Below are 18,192 nucleotides of genomic sequence, written 5' to 3'. Positions count from 1 at the left end.
GTACCTGTATTTATACTATATTTTTTTAAGATTTGCCTTGAAAGGGTATTTAAACCTCTTTTGTTGACCACCAGCATTATGCTTTCCATTTTTAAGTTTGGAATAGAGTAGTTGTTTTGGAGGACGATAATCAGGCATCCTTTGACTGTGTCAACCACAGCAAACTATGGCAAGTTCTTAAAGAAATGGGAGTGCCTGATCACCTCATCTGTCTCCTGAGAAATCTCTATGTGGGACAAGAAGCTACAGTTAGAACTGGATATGGAACAACTGATTGGTTCAAAATTGGGAAAGGAGTACGACAAGGTTGTATATTGTCTCCCTGCTTATTTAACTTATATGCAGAATTCATCATGCGAAAGGCTGGACTAGATGAATCCCAAGCAGGAATTAAGATTGCCGGAAGAAATATCAACAACCTCAGATATGCAGATGACACAACCTTGATGGCAGAAAGCGAGGAGGAATTAAAGAACCTTTTAATGAGGGTGAAAGAGGAGAGCGCAAAATATGGTCTGAAGCTCAACATCAAAAAAACCAAGATCATGGCCACTGGTCCCATCACCTCCTGGCAAATAGAAGGGGAAGAAATGGAGGCAGTGAGAGATTTTACTTTCTTGGGCTCCTTGATCACTGCAGATGGTGACAGCAGTCACGAAATTAAAAGACGCCTGCTTCTTGGGAGAAAAGCAATGACAAACCTAGACAGCATCTTAAAAAGCAGAGACATCACCTTGCCGACAAAGGTCTGTATAGTTAAAGCTATGGTTTTCCCAGTAGTGATGTATGGAAGTGAGAGCTGGACCATAAAGAAGGCTGATCGCCGAAGAATTGATGCTTTTGAATTATGGTGCTGGAGGAGACTCTTGAGAGTCCCATGGACTGCTAGAAGATCAAACCTATCCATTCTTAAGGAAATCAGCCCTGAGTGCTCCCTGGAAGGACAGATCGTGAAGCTGAGGCTCCAATACTTTGGCCACCTCATGAGAAGAGAAGAATCCTTGGAAAAGACCCTGATGTTGGGAAAGATTGAGGGCACTAGGAGAAGGGGACGACAGAGGACAAGATGGTTGGACAGTGTTCTCGAAGCTACGAACATGAGTTTGACCAAACTACGGGAGGCAGTGCAAGACAGGAGCGCCTGGCGTGCTATGGTCCATGGGGTCACGAAGAGTCGGACACGACTAAACGACTAAACAACAACAACAACAATCAGGCATCCACACAACATGACCAGTCCAACGAAGTTGATGTTGAAGAATCATTGCTTCGACACTGATGATCTTTGCTTTTTCCAGTAAACTGGCATTAGTTCGCCTGTCTTCCCAAGTGATATGCAATTTTTTTTCAGAGAGATCGTTGATGGAATCTTTTGAGGAGTTAGAGATGACATTTATAAGTGGTCCATGTTTCACAAGTGTAAGGTTGGTAGTACAATAGCTTTGTAAACAAGCATTTTGCTTTCCCTGATAATGTCCTAGTCCTCAAACACTCTTCACTTCAATTGGGAGAAAGCTGCATTCGCAGAGCTCAGGCAATGCTGGATTTCAGCATCAATGTCAGCCCTTGTGGAAAGATAGCTACCCAGGTAGAAGTGATCAACATTTTCCAGTGTTACAATGTTATGTTGGATTTGTGGTGCTGCAGAGGGGTTGTTTTGTGCTAGTTGGTGTAGCACTTTGGTTTTTTGGATGTTGGGTGATAGGCCAAGCTTTTTGTAAGCTTCTGTGAAGATATTTAGGATGGTTTCGAAGTCATCCTCTGAATGTGCACACACTATGTTGTCATCAGCATATTGAAGCTTGATGATGGAAGTTACGATAACCTTACTCTTTGCTACTCAAGTTAAAGAACTTTCACATCTGTTTGATATATGATTTCTACCCCGTTGGGGAGTTATAAGACACTTTGGTTCATTTTGAGAGCTATTGTTATCTGTGATTGTTGCTGTCGTATTATCATGGAGGAGCTGGAGGATGTTCACAAATTTATCTGGGCAGCCAATTTTCAGAAGGACAGTCCACAGGGCATTACTATTTACAGTGTCGAAAGCCTTAGCAGGTCAATAAACGCCATATACAGGGGTTGCTTTTGCTCTCTGCATTTTTCTTGAAGCTGTTGAGTGGTGAAAATCATGTCCACTGTCCCCCTAGAAGGTCGAAAACCATTTTGGGATTCAGGAAGTCTAGCCTCAGATATAGTTAAAAGACAGTTTGCTAAGATCCTTGCAAGAATTTTGCTGCCTGCAGCTAATAGAGAGATGCCTCAATAGTTTCCACAGTCCATTCTTTCACCTTTTTTTAAAGAGATTGATAATTTTGGCATCCCTAAAGTCTGCTGGGATCAGCTCTGTCTACCAGATTTTTTCAATGAGCTTGTGAAGTTGTTGTGTAAGTTCAATTCTGCCCACTTTGAAGACATCGGAAGGCATCCCATCAGGTCCGCTGGCTTTGTTGTTTTTCATTTGGTTAATAGCTGTACACAGCTCTCCCAGATTTGGAGATACTGAAAGCTCATCTCTCATTTGTTTTTGTGGGGTTTTTGAGAGGACCTCAGCAGCTGTGACTAAGGAGATACTGGTAATGTTCTTTCCAGTGTAATGCAATAGCTTCTTTATCTTTTAGAAGTGTGGTACCGTCTGTTGAGCATAGGGGGCATATGCCATGATTTATTGGTCCATAGGTGGTCGTTGTGACTTTAAAGAAACTCTGTGCATCATGAGTGTCGGCTAAGTGCTGAATCTCTTGAGCTTTTTTTTTTTTTAATCCACCAGGTGATTTTTAGTACTCTGGTTCTTCTTTGAACCTCAGCCTTAGTGTTGGCATAGGTTTTTCTTCTTCTTAGTGCCACAGTTTCTATCTCTTTGCCAGATTTGAAAGGCCTTCCTTTTCTTCTCAATAATGTGTTCAATCTCACTGTCATTCTCATCTCACCAGTCCTGGTGTTTGAAATACTTACTGTAATAAAAGTCTTCAGTAGGGACTAGACGTTTGAATGGGAGGGGGCTTGGCTGACCTCAACTGGAAAGGAGTTCCATAAAATTGGGCCCACAGTATGGAGCACACAGCTCCTGGAGAAAATGAGCCATGCATCTGACCACTAAGAGTCACTCCCCCAAACACCTCAGTCATTGGTCAGATTCCCTTTAAGTAAATCAAATTTGCTTCTGAATTAGCATGTCTCAGACTGTTTTGTTAAACCTCTGATGAATTGAGAACTTAAGATACCCTCCATGTCTAAATCATGTGAAGAATATAGTCTATAGTTACCAGGAAGGTGGGTCCAAACTGCTGACCAGTTTCCCAGCATCAGGGACACTCCTGCTGGGACATCTGTTGTGAAGAAGTCTATGGATGAGCTCACATACAGGCTTCTTTAGAACTGACATCTAACCCAATGCGTAGATGTCTACGGGTGGTTGAGCAATGTGGCGCATTCCCCAGTAATGTTATGATGTGATTAATACCTGAGGAAGACTAATGCATATTGCATTTGCTGAGTGTAGGATCAAATGACCATTTTCAATGAAAATTATACAAACTGCTTTCTTATTTTGAAACATTCCCCCCTCCTGTGTGTGTCTCTTCATTCATATGTAATTTCTGACACACGGTTGTGACCAAAAGTGAATTTTTATTGACTGTGAAAATACTGCAGAAAGACCACCCACCTATTTTCTCACCTATCATAAAACATGAAGAAAAAAGAGTTTTATTCATGCTTTAGGGAATGGATAGAAGCCTTTTTTTCTAATAACTAAAATGACTTCATCTCAAACATTGCACATTATTTTAAGATTAATCTTGAAAACAAAAAGCCTTGGGCAGATCAACAACAAAATATATTTGGCATGCACAGTGAACTTCTGCTGGGAGGAAGCCTCTAGAATAAAGATTTATTTTTTAGAAATATTATGGGGAAAACCCAGCAATTTCTATAAGATATGCTGCTCAATTCAATGCACATGGAAGAGCACCCAATTGTTTTCTGAAAGGCTCACTGTCATGCAAGTGGAGGTGGAAGTGCAGGTGCATGTTTAAAGCCATTTAAAAAAGCATGATAAGCAGGATTGAAAGAACCCTGAACTGATAGGGCAGAAGTTTGGGCTTAGCCCTTCCTTCATGACTGACCCTTTGTGTGGTCTACAGAGTTGTAACCCACTTTGCTTTGGATGGGGCTGCCTCTACCTTTTGGTGCTGAGCACTGCTTACACATTGCAAGAACATGGTTAGGCAATCACAAGCAACCCACAGAATAAACAGAATCTGGTAACCAACCCAACCAACAAGACTCCATCTTCCCGGGATTCAGACTCACTTTATTGCCCCTTATGCAGTCTAACACTGCACCCAGATACCCCTCTGGGTCTTTCACAGCTTTCCCTGATTCAGACGTAACAGAGAAATAAAACTTCACATCTTAAGCATGTTGACAACACCTTGCCTTAAAATAGTAGTGAAGTGTAATCTTGTGCCCTTTACTCAGAAGTAAGGTCCATGTGTTATGTGGGGCTTAAAGGTAAAGGGACCCCTGACCATTAGGTTCAGTCGCGGACGACTCTGAGGTTGTGGTGCTCATCTCGCTTTATTGGCCGAGGGAGCCAGCGTACAGCTTCTGGGTCATGAGGCCAGCATGACTAAGCCGCTTCTGGTGAACCAGAGCAGCACACAGAAGCACTGTACCTTCCCGCTGGAGCGGTACCTATTTATCTACTTGCTCTTTGAAATGCTTTCAAACTGCTAGGTTGGCAGGAGCAGGGACCAAGCAACAGGAGCTCACCCCGTCACGGGGATTCGAACCGCTGACCTTCTGATCGGCAAGCCCTAGGCTTACACAGCGCCACCCGTGTAAACCACCCGTGTGGGGCTTACTCCTGTGTAAATATGCATAGGATTACAGCCTTAGTGACTCTGAATTTGTGCACTGCTGCTGCTGCTGTTTTGTTTTACTGCAAATATTTCTCTGTACGCAGATTTAGCATGTACAGAATTCAGCATATTGAATTATTTAATGCATATTGCATGATTGGGTAACAAAAGACTCCTGTAAAGCATTCATAAGAGAAGAGTTAAGATTGCTGTGGGAACCTTAACTCAGAGTTTAATGGCTTGTGTGTGATAAAAACTTCCACTGAAACATTACTATGGATCTTTGCATATAATGTTCCTCCTTGTGCGGCTTTGTAGAACCCCTAGGCATCGGAATTGTTCTGATTATGCAAAAGGCGCTTGTTGATTTGGTTTTCAAACTAGGCAAATCTTTTTATCTACTGTCCAATCGGCAAGCAGATAAAACACCTTTGTTACCTGGGAATGTACCTAAAGCAGGAAGGATGTTGTTGCCCTGGTTTCATAATTTCACTCAGTGTTTCTTTTCTGACATTGAAAATAGGCATTCATAAATGCATATTCTAATCTCGTAGCTTTGTTTATTAGGTACTGGAGGTACAGTGAAGATATGAGAACTATGGATCCTGGTTATCCCAAACCAATCACAATCTGGAAAGGTATCCCGGAATCACCTCAGGGAGCCTTTGTCCACAAAGAAAATGGTGCGTAGCTTCTTGTGCATGTTATTGTTCTTTAATAAAACAATATTCCTGACCTGCAAACCATCTTTTAAGTACCTCACTTTTTCAAGCTGTGCTTTGCTACCTGAATTTACACTGTTTTGTAACCCCATGGTCAACACACCTATAAATAGATGCTTTTGGATTTCTGAATTTTTTTAATATTCTACTTGTTCTCAGATTGTTTCCATATTAATCTTTGAATCCAGTGATTGGGAATCCCCTCTTCTTTCTTCAGACTCATAGATCAAGTTGGTGGAACAGGGGAAGTGTAAATATATGTTTCTCACCATGTCATTCGCTCACTGAAAATTTGCCACCCAGAGCTGCTATTTGCTGCAGATCACAATAATATAGTGTCATTTCCAAATTAATCCAGAATGGGGTTTTCTTATTAGAGTTTGTCCATCTCTTGTGTATGCTGTTTCACTATCACTTCGAGCCTTATTCTCCAAACACTGGTTCACCGCTTCTGGATTTAGTCTGGAGTATAATTTGCTTGTGTTGTGCAAAAAAAAATCCCATTGGCTTTATCAAGGTGAATCTATTTTTGTGCTGTGAAGCACACAATTGCAAACTGTCATCACAAGTCCATTGCTATGTGATGCAAAATAAAGAAGAGCCAAGGATGAGCCAGTGGTTTTGAACCTAAGTTTACATCAGTACTAAATTATTTATTGCAAAGGTATAGCTAAACTATATTGCACATTTATGTAACCACTATAACCCCTGGACTAAGACGAAGCACCATAGACTTTTCTTGATGCTGAAAGTCATCATTATGTGCGTATTAATTACTGCCCTTAACAATTTGATGATGTGGTCTTGAGAGTGAAATAAAGATATGGGATTGCAACCAGTTTCACCTCTAGCTCTGCACATGTGATTGATTTAACAGAGATTGGATTTTTTTTTGTCCCTTCCTTCTTCCCTCAGGACATGTCTCCCCTGTAAAATATTATGAGGCATTTCCCCCTAGTTTAGAATCTTTATTCCTTCCTTTGGCTCAAATATCTAATTTCTGCAGACAACATTTTCTTCTCGGGAATACTCTTAATCACTTCCTTGCTTTAAGTCTGTTTCATCCATCAATAGAAAATCTTTCCTGAGCTGAGCATTTTGGGTGGGTGAGGGCGGAAGTTTCTTTTTTTGCAGCAGGAAACTAGTTTGTGCAACACTGTGTTCTTATATTTATTGCCATAAAAAACTACATATGTCTCTATAAAGACGTGTTAAAGTATATATAGTATCTGATGCGCTAGGTAGGATTGGATATGCATTTCAAATAAATTGGGCTCCAGTGTCAATACAGAACTTCATTCACTTCTATAAGGTGTGTATGAGGTTGGGGAGAGTATTCCCAGATTCACAGCAGTGAATGGTGCTGTTGTTGCACACCAATATGCTCTATATGTGGATCAGAGCTGATAAGAGTAATCTCATGCTGTATTAGCTGGCTTCCTTAAATGTATTACATTTAACCAATAAACATGCAAGTACAAGTTGTGGACATATTACAAGTACAGTGTTACCTCAGTTTTCAAACGTAATCCATTCCGGAAGACCATTTGACTTCCAAAACGTTCGAAAACAGAAGCATGCATTTCTGTCTGGAAAACTCAATACAGAAGCCATGTGGCATGTTCGGTTTCCGAAAGGCGTTCAAAAACCCAAGCAGTTACTTCTGGGTTTTCAGTGTTTGAAAGCTGAAGCGTTTGACTTTTGAGATGTCCAAATACCACTGTATTTTCAGTGCATCATACTGACATGCAAGTAAAGCCTTTGCTACACCTTCTAAATCACTATAATATAAGGTAGGGTTGCCACCCATCCTTAGAAAACATGACCCTCCCTGATTTGGACAAAAGTTTCCCCTGCCCTGTGTGGACTTCAAACAGGACACCTTTTTCCCAATATTTGAGTTCCTCCTCAAAATATGCAGGAAGAGGGTGGGTCCAGTGGAGAGTGAGTGAGAGGGTTTACGCAGACATGGCAGAGGGTAGATCCCATTCATTGGTTGGCGTAACCTGCCCATCTCCCTTCTCCTCGCCCCCTGTCAGTATATATGAAGGAGCATCTCCACCCCCAGCGTTCAACCTGGACACTGAGGTCCAGCTCCAAGGGCCTTCTGGCGGTTCCATCACTGCGAGATGTGAGGTTACAGGGAACCAGGCAGAGGGTCTTCTCAGTAGTGGCGCTCGCCCTGTGGAACACCCTCCCATCAGATGTCAAGGAAATAAACAACTATCTGACTTTTAAAAGACATCTGAAGACAGCCCTGATTGGGAAGTTTTTAATGTTTGATGTTTTATCATGTTTTTAATATTCTCTTGGGAACCGCCCAGAGTGGCTGGGGAAACCCAGCCAGGTGGGCAGGGTGTAAATAAATAAATAAATCATCATCATCATCATCATCAATGTCCTTGCCACTACTATATCTACTGTATTATCACCCCCAACCCCAGGAGCACCCCTCCCTCCCTTAACACCGTCAGGCATGAGAGAGAGAGAGAGAGAGAGAGAGAGAGAGATGGCTGGCCCAAAATGGCGGCTGCATCGCTGTCAGTGCAGCTGATGAGGAACGCAGCCTGGCATAAGCGACAATAGAGAGAAGGGGAAAGAAGTGGCCTCCTTCACCCATTCCTTCCTTCCTTCCCTCTCGCTGGTGCTGCTCTTCAGCCCCACCACTTGGCCCCCTCCACCACCCTGCCCTGCCCTTTCCTCTCCTCTGTGCTCTTCTGCTGCCAGCATGGGTGAGAGAGAGGCTGGAGCTGCAACTCAAGCAAAAGAGTGGGGCCAAGTTGGTGAGGGAGGTGGGAAGCCGAATGTGAGGAACCCCCCCCCCTCCACCGGGGGGGCAGGATTTGGTGTCATAAGAGTGTTGTGCCCCCCAACCTGTCCTGTATTTTGCCTGACCAAAGGTAGCAGCCCTAAATATAGGCCTAAGTAGGTGGAACTGAAATATCTACATATTCTTCTATGAGACACCCTTGCCTTTTCCCTCTCCTTCCACCTATGTCTTATCTATGTTGAATGAGACTGTAAGCCTCTTAGGACAGGGACTTCTCCACTCATACTTTGCACAGTAATGGCATAGGGGGGGGGGAATCATAAACAATGGGGGGGTATGTTGTTGTCCCCTGTGATAGAATGTGAATGGAGTTTCACAGCTTCCCAGTCAGAGGGCTGAAAAACTAGCCCGGAGATTCCAGCATTTGCTTTCAGGATGCAATAATTTCCATTTTATTTACATGTAAATAGCTGTGCATTACAGGAAAAAAATTGACCTCCATATTTTTCAGTGCAAGTCAGTAAATTTTCTGTAAAGGGCACCTGTGTGTCTGAAAACATACAGTAAATGAATGCCTGGAAACCTGAACCAATTGCACTTCATAGCAGAGTGTTTCCGAGGCATTTTGAGATGAGTGGGTTCTCTTGAAATGTTTCAGCAAAATTCACTGAGGAGACATGGGGATTCATTCTTTTTCTGTAATGTGTGAAGTGGCCCTGAGGTCACACTGAACTTCATAGGTTTTCAGTTACTAAAATAACAGCTAAGATACATGAGACATAGGCAGACAATACAATTAAGGAGTAAGCCGTTTTTGCCTTTTTGTTGTGTCGTTGTTAATGTCGTTTCTTCGAGGCTAAATGTAAGAAATCCTCTGGGCTCTCGTTGAAAGAAAACTAAGTATTGAGAGTTGCCTGGTGAAGCCTGCAAGGAACAGTGCTGTGAATTGTCCCCCCAGTCAAGATCACTGCATGGTGATTGCATCAAGAGACAATGAAACAAGCAAATGAGAAACCCCACAACCTATTTTTCAGAGAACTCTGATGAATTTTTGCCTGAAACCATTTCTCTTCTACTCTTCAGATAAAGATTTGACTTGAAATTGTACCAGATAGCTTTAGCAGAGAAACTTCAGAGGACCTGCTTCCAATTAAACAACATCTTTCATTAATATAGCGCTAATCATTTTAGCTTCCTAGTTCATTTTGGGGGAGGGGAGAAACATTTGTGTTGCTTGATTAAAAACAATAGAAACTGATATATATGCCTCCTATTCTTACATCTACTTTCGAAAGCTTCTTAATAGTAAGAAGAAATATCTTCAACAGGACCAGCTCAGCTTGAGAAAAAAGATGTGCAAGCTTTTGAAAGCTTTAGAAGAAAGTTTTATAGATTTTGGCAGGACTTGGGGCAGAGTTATGCATTACAATTAGGTAAGGGGAGCTGCCACCAAAAGTGACATCTCTCCCTATTTCAAGTTCTCTCCTCCTTCACTGTAACATGCAGTATATTTTACAACATCATCAAGTTATGCATTTTCCAACCCCAACCAGCAACAGAGTGAGCAAATTATGCTGATTTTCAGTGGCACACTTGATATAAACATATATTATTTTGTTAAATGCCAAAAAGAGGTACCCCGGTTGTTTGCATATAAATTGCCAACCATGTGGATGACTCTTATGGGAGCAGGAGACCTTTAGATGGCTGAGAGTAATGGGGTAGAAGGAGAGGTCACAGGAATACACTGGTTCATGATGGTTGAGAGATAGCAAGGAGAGAAGGCCAGGAAGGGACTGGGTGTTTGTGCTGGGCATGGGAGGAAACAGAAAGTCACACAGACTTTGATGAGGAATGTTGTTTGAAAAACAGACAAGGTAAATGATTTTGAGGTGACAATGGAAATGCAGAGAATATTGCAGTGGGTCAAGGTAAGAGATGATTGGAAGTGTATTAGAGATTTTGCTGAGGAGGCAGAGAGGTAGGGCTGTGTTTTTGCAACGTTGTATCAGGAGAAGCTGCGCAACTTGCTGAATATAAGAAACAAAGAAGCTGGGGTCAACAGGATATATGTTGTCAGTTAATATGGAAATTACAGTATTTAAGGAGAAAGTTTTAGGAAGAAAGACAGTTTCCATTGTGCTACTGTTTTCTAGTAATGGACAAATTTATGAGATAATAAACCCTGCAACAGTCCCAAGTACCCCATGTAATATCTTATGCACTAGAATTGCTGAAGGACAATTAAAATAAATAACAGTGATAGCACAATATATTTTTTATATTATTCCATCATGAAACTAACAAAAAAACGGTAATGGGTGAAAGTGTTGGGTCTATTTTGAATAGAAAATGAGATGCTCTAAAGAGGTTTGTCTTCTTTGCAGTGCAATTTCAAAAACCCATTTTTGTGTAAGCAATTGAAACTAGCATCTAACCTTAACTTTCCAATTAGTGCTATTTGCATCACAAATGAAGGCCGTTCTGTTTTCTTTTCTTTTCTGGGGACCTATAATACTGCAGAATGCAAACTGTGACATAGTAAAGGCAGAGAAAGCTCCAGCTATTTGTGCACAGTTTTTAAACAGTAGGAGGAAGTTTGTTTCAGACTGGATCAGTGCCACTTTTCATCTGGGCCAGTCAAATGCTTTGGATTATTTGGCAGGAAAGCAGCATTTCTGCAATTAGGCACCATTTTTAATTATCCTGGACTGCACTTGAATGATCAAATTCTAGCTCCCCGCAGAAAATCTGAAGCTGCGCACACCTGCTTTCCATTGGCAGAGTTAATACAGCATTTCCTCTCAAAGACATAGAAGTAACAGGGAACAGAATCAGCCCAGACAGTCAAGAGGGAGGGGCAATCTAGGGGGATCTAGCACAGTGCTGTAATTTGCTATAATTGACCAATGTTCCCAAGCTAGGTTGGGGCTCTTTGAGCAAACAGGACTCAAGGTGAGCATAATTTATGATCCTATTTAAAAGTCAATTTTAAATAAGGCTCTTAAATCCCTCCACTGGTCTAAATGCATCCATCTTGGTTGTTTCATAAAGTTAGGGAAGATAGACATTCAGGACATAATAATAATAATAATAATAATAATAATAATAATAATAATAATAATAATAATTTTATTATTTATACCCCGCCCATCTGGCTGGGTTTCCCCAGCCACTCTGGGCGGCTTCCAACAGAAAAATAAAACACAGTAATCTATCAAACAATAAAAGCCTCCCTGAACAGGGCTGCCTTCAGATGTCTTCTAAAAGTCTGGTAGTTGTTTCCCTCTTTGACATCTGTTGGGAGGGCGTTCCACAGGGCAGGCGCCACCACCGAGAAGGCCCTCTGCCTAGTTCCCTGCAACTTGGCTTCTCGCAACGAGGGAACCGCCAGAAGGCCCTCGGTGCTGGACCTCAGTGTCCGGGCAGAGTGATGGAGGTGGAGACGCTCCTTCAGGTATACTGGACCGAGGCCATTTAGGGCTTTAAAGGTCAGCACCAACACTTTGAATTGTGCTCCGAAATATACTGGGAGCCAATGTAGATCTTTCAAGACTGGTGAAGCTAAGTTATTCTTCAATCTGCCCCACTTAAATTAATGGGACCTTTAAAAAATCACAGCTTTGTTGGGTTATGCATATACCGTTTCCTGTGCATAACAAAGGATTGTTTTGATACATTGGTTTCTCATCAGATGTACTTTTTTCAACATACAGACATGTCTTTGTTGAAAAAAACCAACATGCCCTATAAAGTTGTCGGGAAAAGAATGTTCTGTGATTGAGGAGCTATTCCGATTATCTTTTTCTTTGAGTATATATATTGGGAACACATGACAGCATTATGATAGGAACATATGAAGCTGCTGAGTCAGACAACTAGTCAATTTAGCTCAGTATTGTCCAGTGGTTTCCCCCCCTAAAAATAAAAATGTTTAGGGGTACTCTCATTTCGACTCAAGAAAATCACCATTTTATAGTTCAAATTGGGAAAAATAAATACAGTAAATAGACAAAAGTACGAAATTTCACAAAATATTTAGGGGTAGGCATACCCCAGCGTACCCCCAGAGAAAAAGCACTGGTATTGTCTATGCAGATAGGGGCACTGTATTTCCTAACCCTGCAGCTAGAATTGTGACAAAGTTTATTCAACAGACAAATTCTATTGAATATAAAAATTAAGATTTATCTAATTTTGAAAACTTGTTTTAAATCTCAGTTTGGTACAGTAAGGTGTACTCGAGGCCACTCACAATAAAACCACAACTAAAATCCTAAAATACAAACCAACAATAAAATAGTTTTTAAAAAATCCCAGCAGGCCATATTAGGAGAATGCTTTCTGGAATAAACACCAGAAAGATGCATCAGAAGAGGCCTAAATATATATTACAGTAGCATTTCACACAACAGAAGCTGAAAAGCATGTTTGATGACAAATATGGGGTTTCTAAAGCTCTTTTCTACCATCCTTTGTATTTATCCATTAATCAGATGTTGTTGGGGGTTAATGTTCTGCCATGAGGTTTCTATGTCCTTGTCAGTTTTAAAATACAGGGTGTAGCAAAGATTTTTTTTATTTCACAATATTGGCAGAATCCTGTACAGTCAAACCTCAGTTCCCAAACGCCTCTGTTATCTTACGTTACGGCTCCCGAACACCAAAGACCCGGCCGGAAGTAAGGTTTTCAAATGTTTTTTTTGGAAGCCGAACATCCAATGCGGCTTCCACAAGAAGCTCTTGCAGCCAATTTTAAGCTGTGCCTTGGTTGTCAGATGTTTTGGAAGCCGAATGGGCTTCCGGAACGGATTACGTTAGACAACCGAGGTTTGACTGTATTCCCTTCTGTGCAGAATGGTGCAATGAAGATGTGGGAGATTTGAAGCAATTGTTGCTGCAAATAAGGTATGCAGTAGTGAGGTCCTATTGGGTGGATATTGGCAATGGCGGGATACGTTTTATTAATTTCCAAGTGTCAGTTTTAATCCTGCTTGTTAACTCCACAGTTTCAGTAGCTCCTTGTCTTTTGTTGCTTTTGGACACGACTAAATTACAACTCATTGAAACATTCACACGCTTTTGTTCCTCAGGCTTCACGTATTTCTACAAAGGCAAAGAATACTGGAAATTCAACAACCAGATGCTCAAAGTGGAACCTGGATATCCCAGATCCATCCTAAAGGATTTTATGGGTTGTGATGGACCAGCAGACCGGGACAAAGAGCGACACAGCCCTCAGGATGACGTAGACATTGTCATCAAACTGGACAACACAGCCAGCACTGTGAAAGCCATAGCCATTGTCATTCCCTGCATCCTGGCCCTGTGCCTCCTTGTCTTGGTTTACACTGTGTTCCAGTTCAAGAGGAAAGGAACACCCCGCCACATACTGTACTGCAAACGCTCTATGCAAGAGTGGGTGTGATGTAGGGGTATGTCTCTCTCTCTCTCTCTCCCTCTCTCTCTCCTAGGAGTTCGTGGTAACTTGAGATCAACAGAAGAGCTGTTATGCAGTTTCCTATCTAGGAGCAGGCATCTGTCCAGCCCCTCGACCAGGGCTGATCTTTAAAACCCAGGGGGCTGCCTGCAACCCTGCACAGGAAGTCAGAGTTCACTCCAGTGGGAAGCTTCCATCGTACACAGTATCTGCCGTTCCTCCAGTTCTTTTGTCTTTCTTTGTCATTCGGTTCTAGCCTTTTTCCTCTCTGCACGCTCAATACACCCAATGCAAAACTATCGGGATTTTTCCACAAAGAAGAGGAAATATTACAGCAAAAGTATGGGAAAAAAGAAGCATCTGTTGGGGTTTTTTTCTGTCCCCTTTGAAGCCTGCTCCCCTTTGAAAGAGTATTGCGTGAGGTTTTAAAAAAAAACAATGATAAAAATGTAATCACTTTTTTTTAAAAAAAAGAAGAAGAAGAAGAGAAAAGATAGAGCAACTATAACACAACAATCTCAATGGAACTTTCAGGAAGTGTGAAGACCCAAAACAGCTTTGTCTCCAAAGAGGATTGCTTTCTGTCAGCTACGGATATAGTCCTATACTCCTGCTCATAATTTTTGTTAAGTGGGAGACCAGGATGACACACAGGAATTCAGACTGTTTGGACAGCCATTTTCCAACAAATAAGGGGCCAAAATATCTGCAATATAGTAACAGCCTTAATGATACATTCATTTTGTGTTTTATACAGCTGTTCTGAGCTATGTCCTCAATGTTTTAACACATTTATATTCATTACTATATTCAGATAGTATCTTTTTTATTGATTGGTTTAGATTTTGTTGGTTTCCTGCCTCCTCCTCTTCTTTTTCTTTCTTTCTTTTCCCCCCAGAGCTGTACCAGGCCAGCAGCCCCAGGCCTTCCATAGGTCTGTCAAGAAACACTTAATGTTGAAACCATAGCAGAATGCAGCAAGCCTGTGAAGAAGATTGCAGTGAACTAAAGTGACACTTAATGTTACAGAGAAACATAATGCTAAGTACTAGGTTTGTGTAATCTGTGACCCTTTGAGAACTATAGGTTTTCAGAGTTTCAAGGGCTGCAAACATTGGCAGTCTGGAAATTATAGGAATGCCCAGTTTAAAGTGATTCTGGATTCTAAAGCTTATTTCCTGTGTTTTATGAGTTCCTTTGTAGGTGGTCCATAAACCATATCAGTTCTGCAAATCCTCTCCTTCCTTCCCTCTTAGCATCACTGACTTCTGTGCCTGCCTGTCCTTCTTCTAGTGGCTTTATGCACTCTAGCTTCCACATGACACTATATAGTACCATAACAAAACATGGCAGCTGAGATCAGCATGCCAGAAGTCACCAGGATTGGCAGGTTGGTAGGTCTGTAAATGGATTAGATACCACACAATTAGAATAACCTAAAATAAGAGAGTGGTTTTTTTTAAAAAATGATTTGCTTACTCTGTTGATGATAATATAACAGAAGCAAACAATGTTAGATTATTTTTTAAAAGACATTATGGCACACAGAATACAAGTGGCTGCAAGTATAGCTAGTCTTTGGATTCTCAAAACGTACTATGCCAAGCCATTACAGGACTCCTCTCACATCTCTGTTGCTTCTTTTATCCAGTCTTCATTGCTCCATGCAATGGTAGCTCCCAGTAACAAGGACCTGACATCCATTTATGCTATTGATGGTGTATGTCCTAAGTATTTTGTTTTCATTGCCGCCACCACCACACAGCAACAAACATGGCAATGTTTGCAATGTGTGACACCAAAGTGTTGCCATGCAGATTCCCTTTCATTTGGTACGGGGCTTTTACATGGGTATGGGCAGTGTAACAGCGAACCACAGTGGCTGAGACTGAAAAGCTGGAAGCGAGTAAGTCTTGTGACAGACAGCTGTGGTTTGTAGTAAGATGAAGGAAGCATGATAGAGGCAACATTGGCTATGGAATGTATCTCTGTTCATTGCTTTTGCAGTCTCTGCAGTGCTGCAAAACCCATTGATTAGAAATGACAGCGGAAAAAAGAGGAATCACTTTAGACATCCCAAGAAACAATGCTTCTGTCACATCACCTTCAACTCTCATAAAAGCTTTTGTCTTTCTCCAGTCTGAGAGCAACAGGAACATGGGACTGATGATGAAACCAGGTGGAACTCTCTTGTCCAACAACGAGCGTAGCGCTTGAGTTTTTATTCTGCTTAACTCTTGCAGGATTATTCTGTTTGCCTTGCATCATGTAGAGATGCAGGTACAGATAACAGTTCCAATGGAAACCAGAGAGTAAGGATTCTGGCGTTTCATGGTGCTGCCATTCCCGTTGCAAAGTGTTGCCAATCGGGCGATTGCCTTAGTTCCCAAAGGGTCACGAGTCCTCTGGCATTTAGCTGTGCATTAAATCACTGGCAGAACCAAGGGAGCACCAAAGCATTGTGTCATCACGTGTAATAATTGTGCTAACAGCAGTATTGTCATTTTCATGTGACCTGCAGGGCAGGTTATGTATCAATATTTTTTTCCTAGAGAAAAGTCAGCAACTGACAGACCTCTTTTTATTGATTTTAGGAGCTGCTTCTCGCAGTGACAGGCTTTTTTACAGTCACTAGGCTGTGAACTTATTAAAGGTGTTCAGAAAGGATGCACCCCACATGTCAGACACCTGGCTTTTTATGAAAGCTGGGATTCCAGGGGAGTAGCTTTTGAAACAATGAACAGCTTGCCTTGAACTTTATTGATCTGTTGATTGTCATTACTGAGTTAAACATAGTCTTCTGTGGAAAAGAAAAGAAGAAAAACACCTTTGCTGTCTGAATTTCCTCACAGTGTACTGTTTGATGTCTTTGCTCTTTGACCTTTAACTTGCAAACTGGCACAAACTCAGCGGGAAATCTGGTGTGGCTGATCTAATTTGGATTGCGACTAGGCATTTACAACGAAAAGAGTCCTATTTATACATTGTCCAAACATTCACTTATTTTAGAGAAGAGAAATGGCTGTAATACATGGAGGAGCCCTCATCCCCAAGACTGATGGAAACCAACAGGCAGCACCCTGGCAGCGTTCTCGCTCAGCTCCCATGTATTTCACTGGGCAGTTGGTACAGGGAAATTTCCCTATGGAATGTGCCCAGTATTTGTAGCAGATAGTACCTAGATGGAACAGTTGCTATGTATACATGCACACTCTAAAAATGAACTGCAGTGGAAATGAATTTCTGTTTAATTTTGGTTCAATTTTCGTATAAAACCAGTCCTTTCTGCAAATGACTCATTATAGATGATGGCATTCTAAAACACACTAAAATACTTGAAAATGGCCACCATTGGCTTTTACGTCAAAGCTTTTTATACTAGACTCAAGACAGTTTCTTAGTGATTTCCTAATCCACGTTACTGAATCATTTTTTAGAGAGTGTAAGTATATATACACATTATTTTTTTGTAACAAATAGCTTGACTGCCTTGAATTTATATTTATATTGAGCATAGCATGAAGATTAGTATGCCTTTTTATTCAATTAAACATGATTTGGGTTTTGCTTTGTTTTGAATTGAGGGTCTCTTTTATAATCATGTGAGGCATCCTATACAGCATTGCAGGGTATTGTTTTTCTCTGAGCATATATAGAAGTGTGGCTGGATAACAAAAAATAAGGAGAAATGGGTTGCTTTGTAGCACATATGCAATGCCAATAGCATTTTGGAGAGTCTTAGAGGTACTGTTTGCAGTATCCTAAAGGCTGAGCCACTATGCAACCGTTGCATTTCACTGGTATATCCATTTCAGTTGTTGGTACAGTAGTACCATAGTTGAACACATCTGCAAACAGAGCAATCTGTGAAGCCCTCCACTCCACATCATTTTCTAAACATACCTATTAGCTGCCAAAACCATGAAGTGGTTCCTATTTTGCCTCAGGCAGAAATCTAGAAATCATGGTCTGTTATAGGCAAAAAAAGAGAGAACCTGTCCCTTTGTCTTGGTGTTGACCCTGGGATAACTGAAGCTAAGATGACCTTAATTCAGATGTTTTAGTTTTGCTGTTGTTTTACTGTAGGCAATAGATGTTTATGTTACTGTAGCCCTGTTCAGTCATTCAAAGAATGTGTGAGGACATAAAGTGTGTAGAAGGGCTTTGGGCCAACTTCACTTCCAATATATCCATCTGCCTCATGTCTGCAGTCTAAAGGAGGGGGCAGGTTAGATGCATTTGGCTGGAAAAAGATTAGAAGCCTTTCCATGATCAGGAGCCCTGCCTGCATTACCAGGTTCCTGATTCCAGGAGGCATCTGAGCACCTTTAGCTAAACACACGTAGAAGACCTTCTAGATCTTCCCTCTCATTCCTGGGATGGCCAGGAATG

General features: G+C 41.4%; 1 protein-coding gene across 1 annotated transcript in view; it reads left to right on the top strand.

The window, feature by feature from the left end:
• Positions 1 to 17,379, top strand: part of MMP16 (matrix metallopeptidase 16) — a 181,452-nt gene extending 164,073 nt beyond the window's left edge. Inside the window, exons 9-10 of the mRNA XM_035125050.3 lie at positions 5,436 to 5,551; positions 13,454 to 17,379. Coding sequence (XP_034980941.1) covers positions 5,436 to 5,551; positions 13,454 to 13,788 — 451 coding nt within the window. The 3' untranslated portion in view covers positions 13,789 to 17,379. The remainder of the gene's footprint in view (positions 1 to 5,435; positions 5,552 to 13,453) is intronic.
• The last annotated feature ends 813 nt before the right edge of the window (positions 17,380 to 18,192 follow it).

Source organism: Zootoca vivipara, chromosome 8 (assembly GCF_965207765.1).
Source record: "Zootoca vivipara chromosome 8, rZooViv2.hap1.1, whole genome shotgun sequence".
NCBI lineage: Eukaryota > Metazoa > Chordata > Lepidosauria > Squamata > Lacertidae > Zootoca > Zootoca vivipara.
Note: the sequence above shows the minus strand (reverse complement) of the source record. Positions and strands in the feature narration are given on the sequence as shown.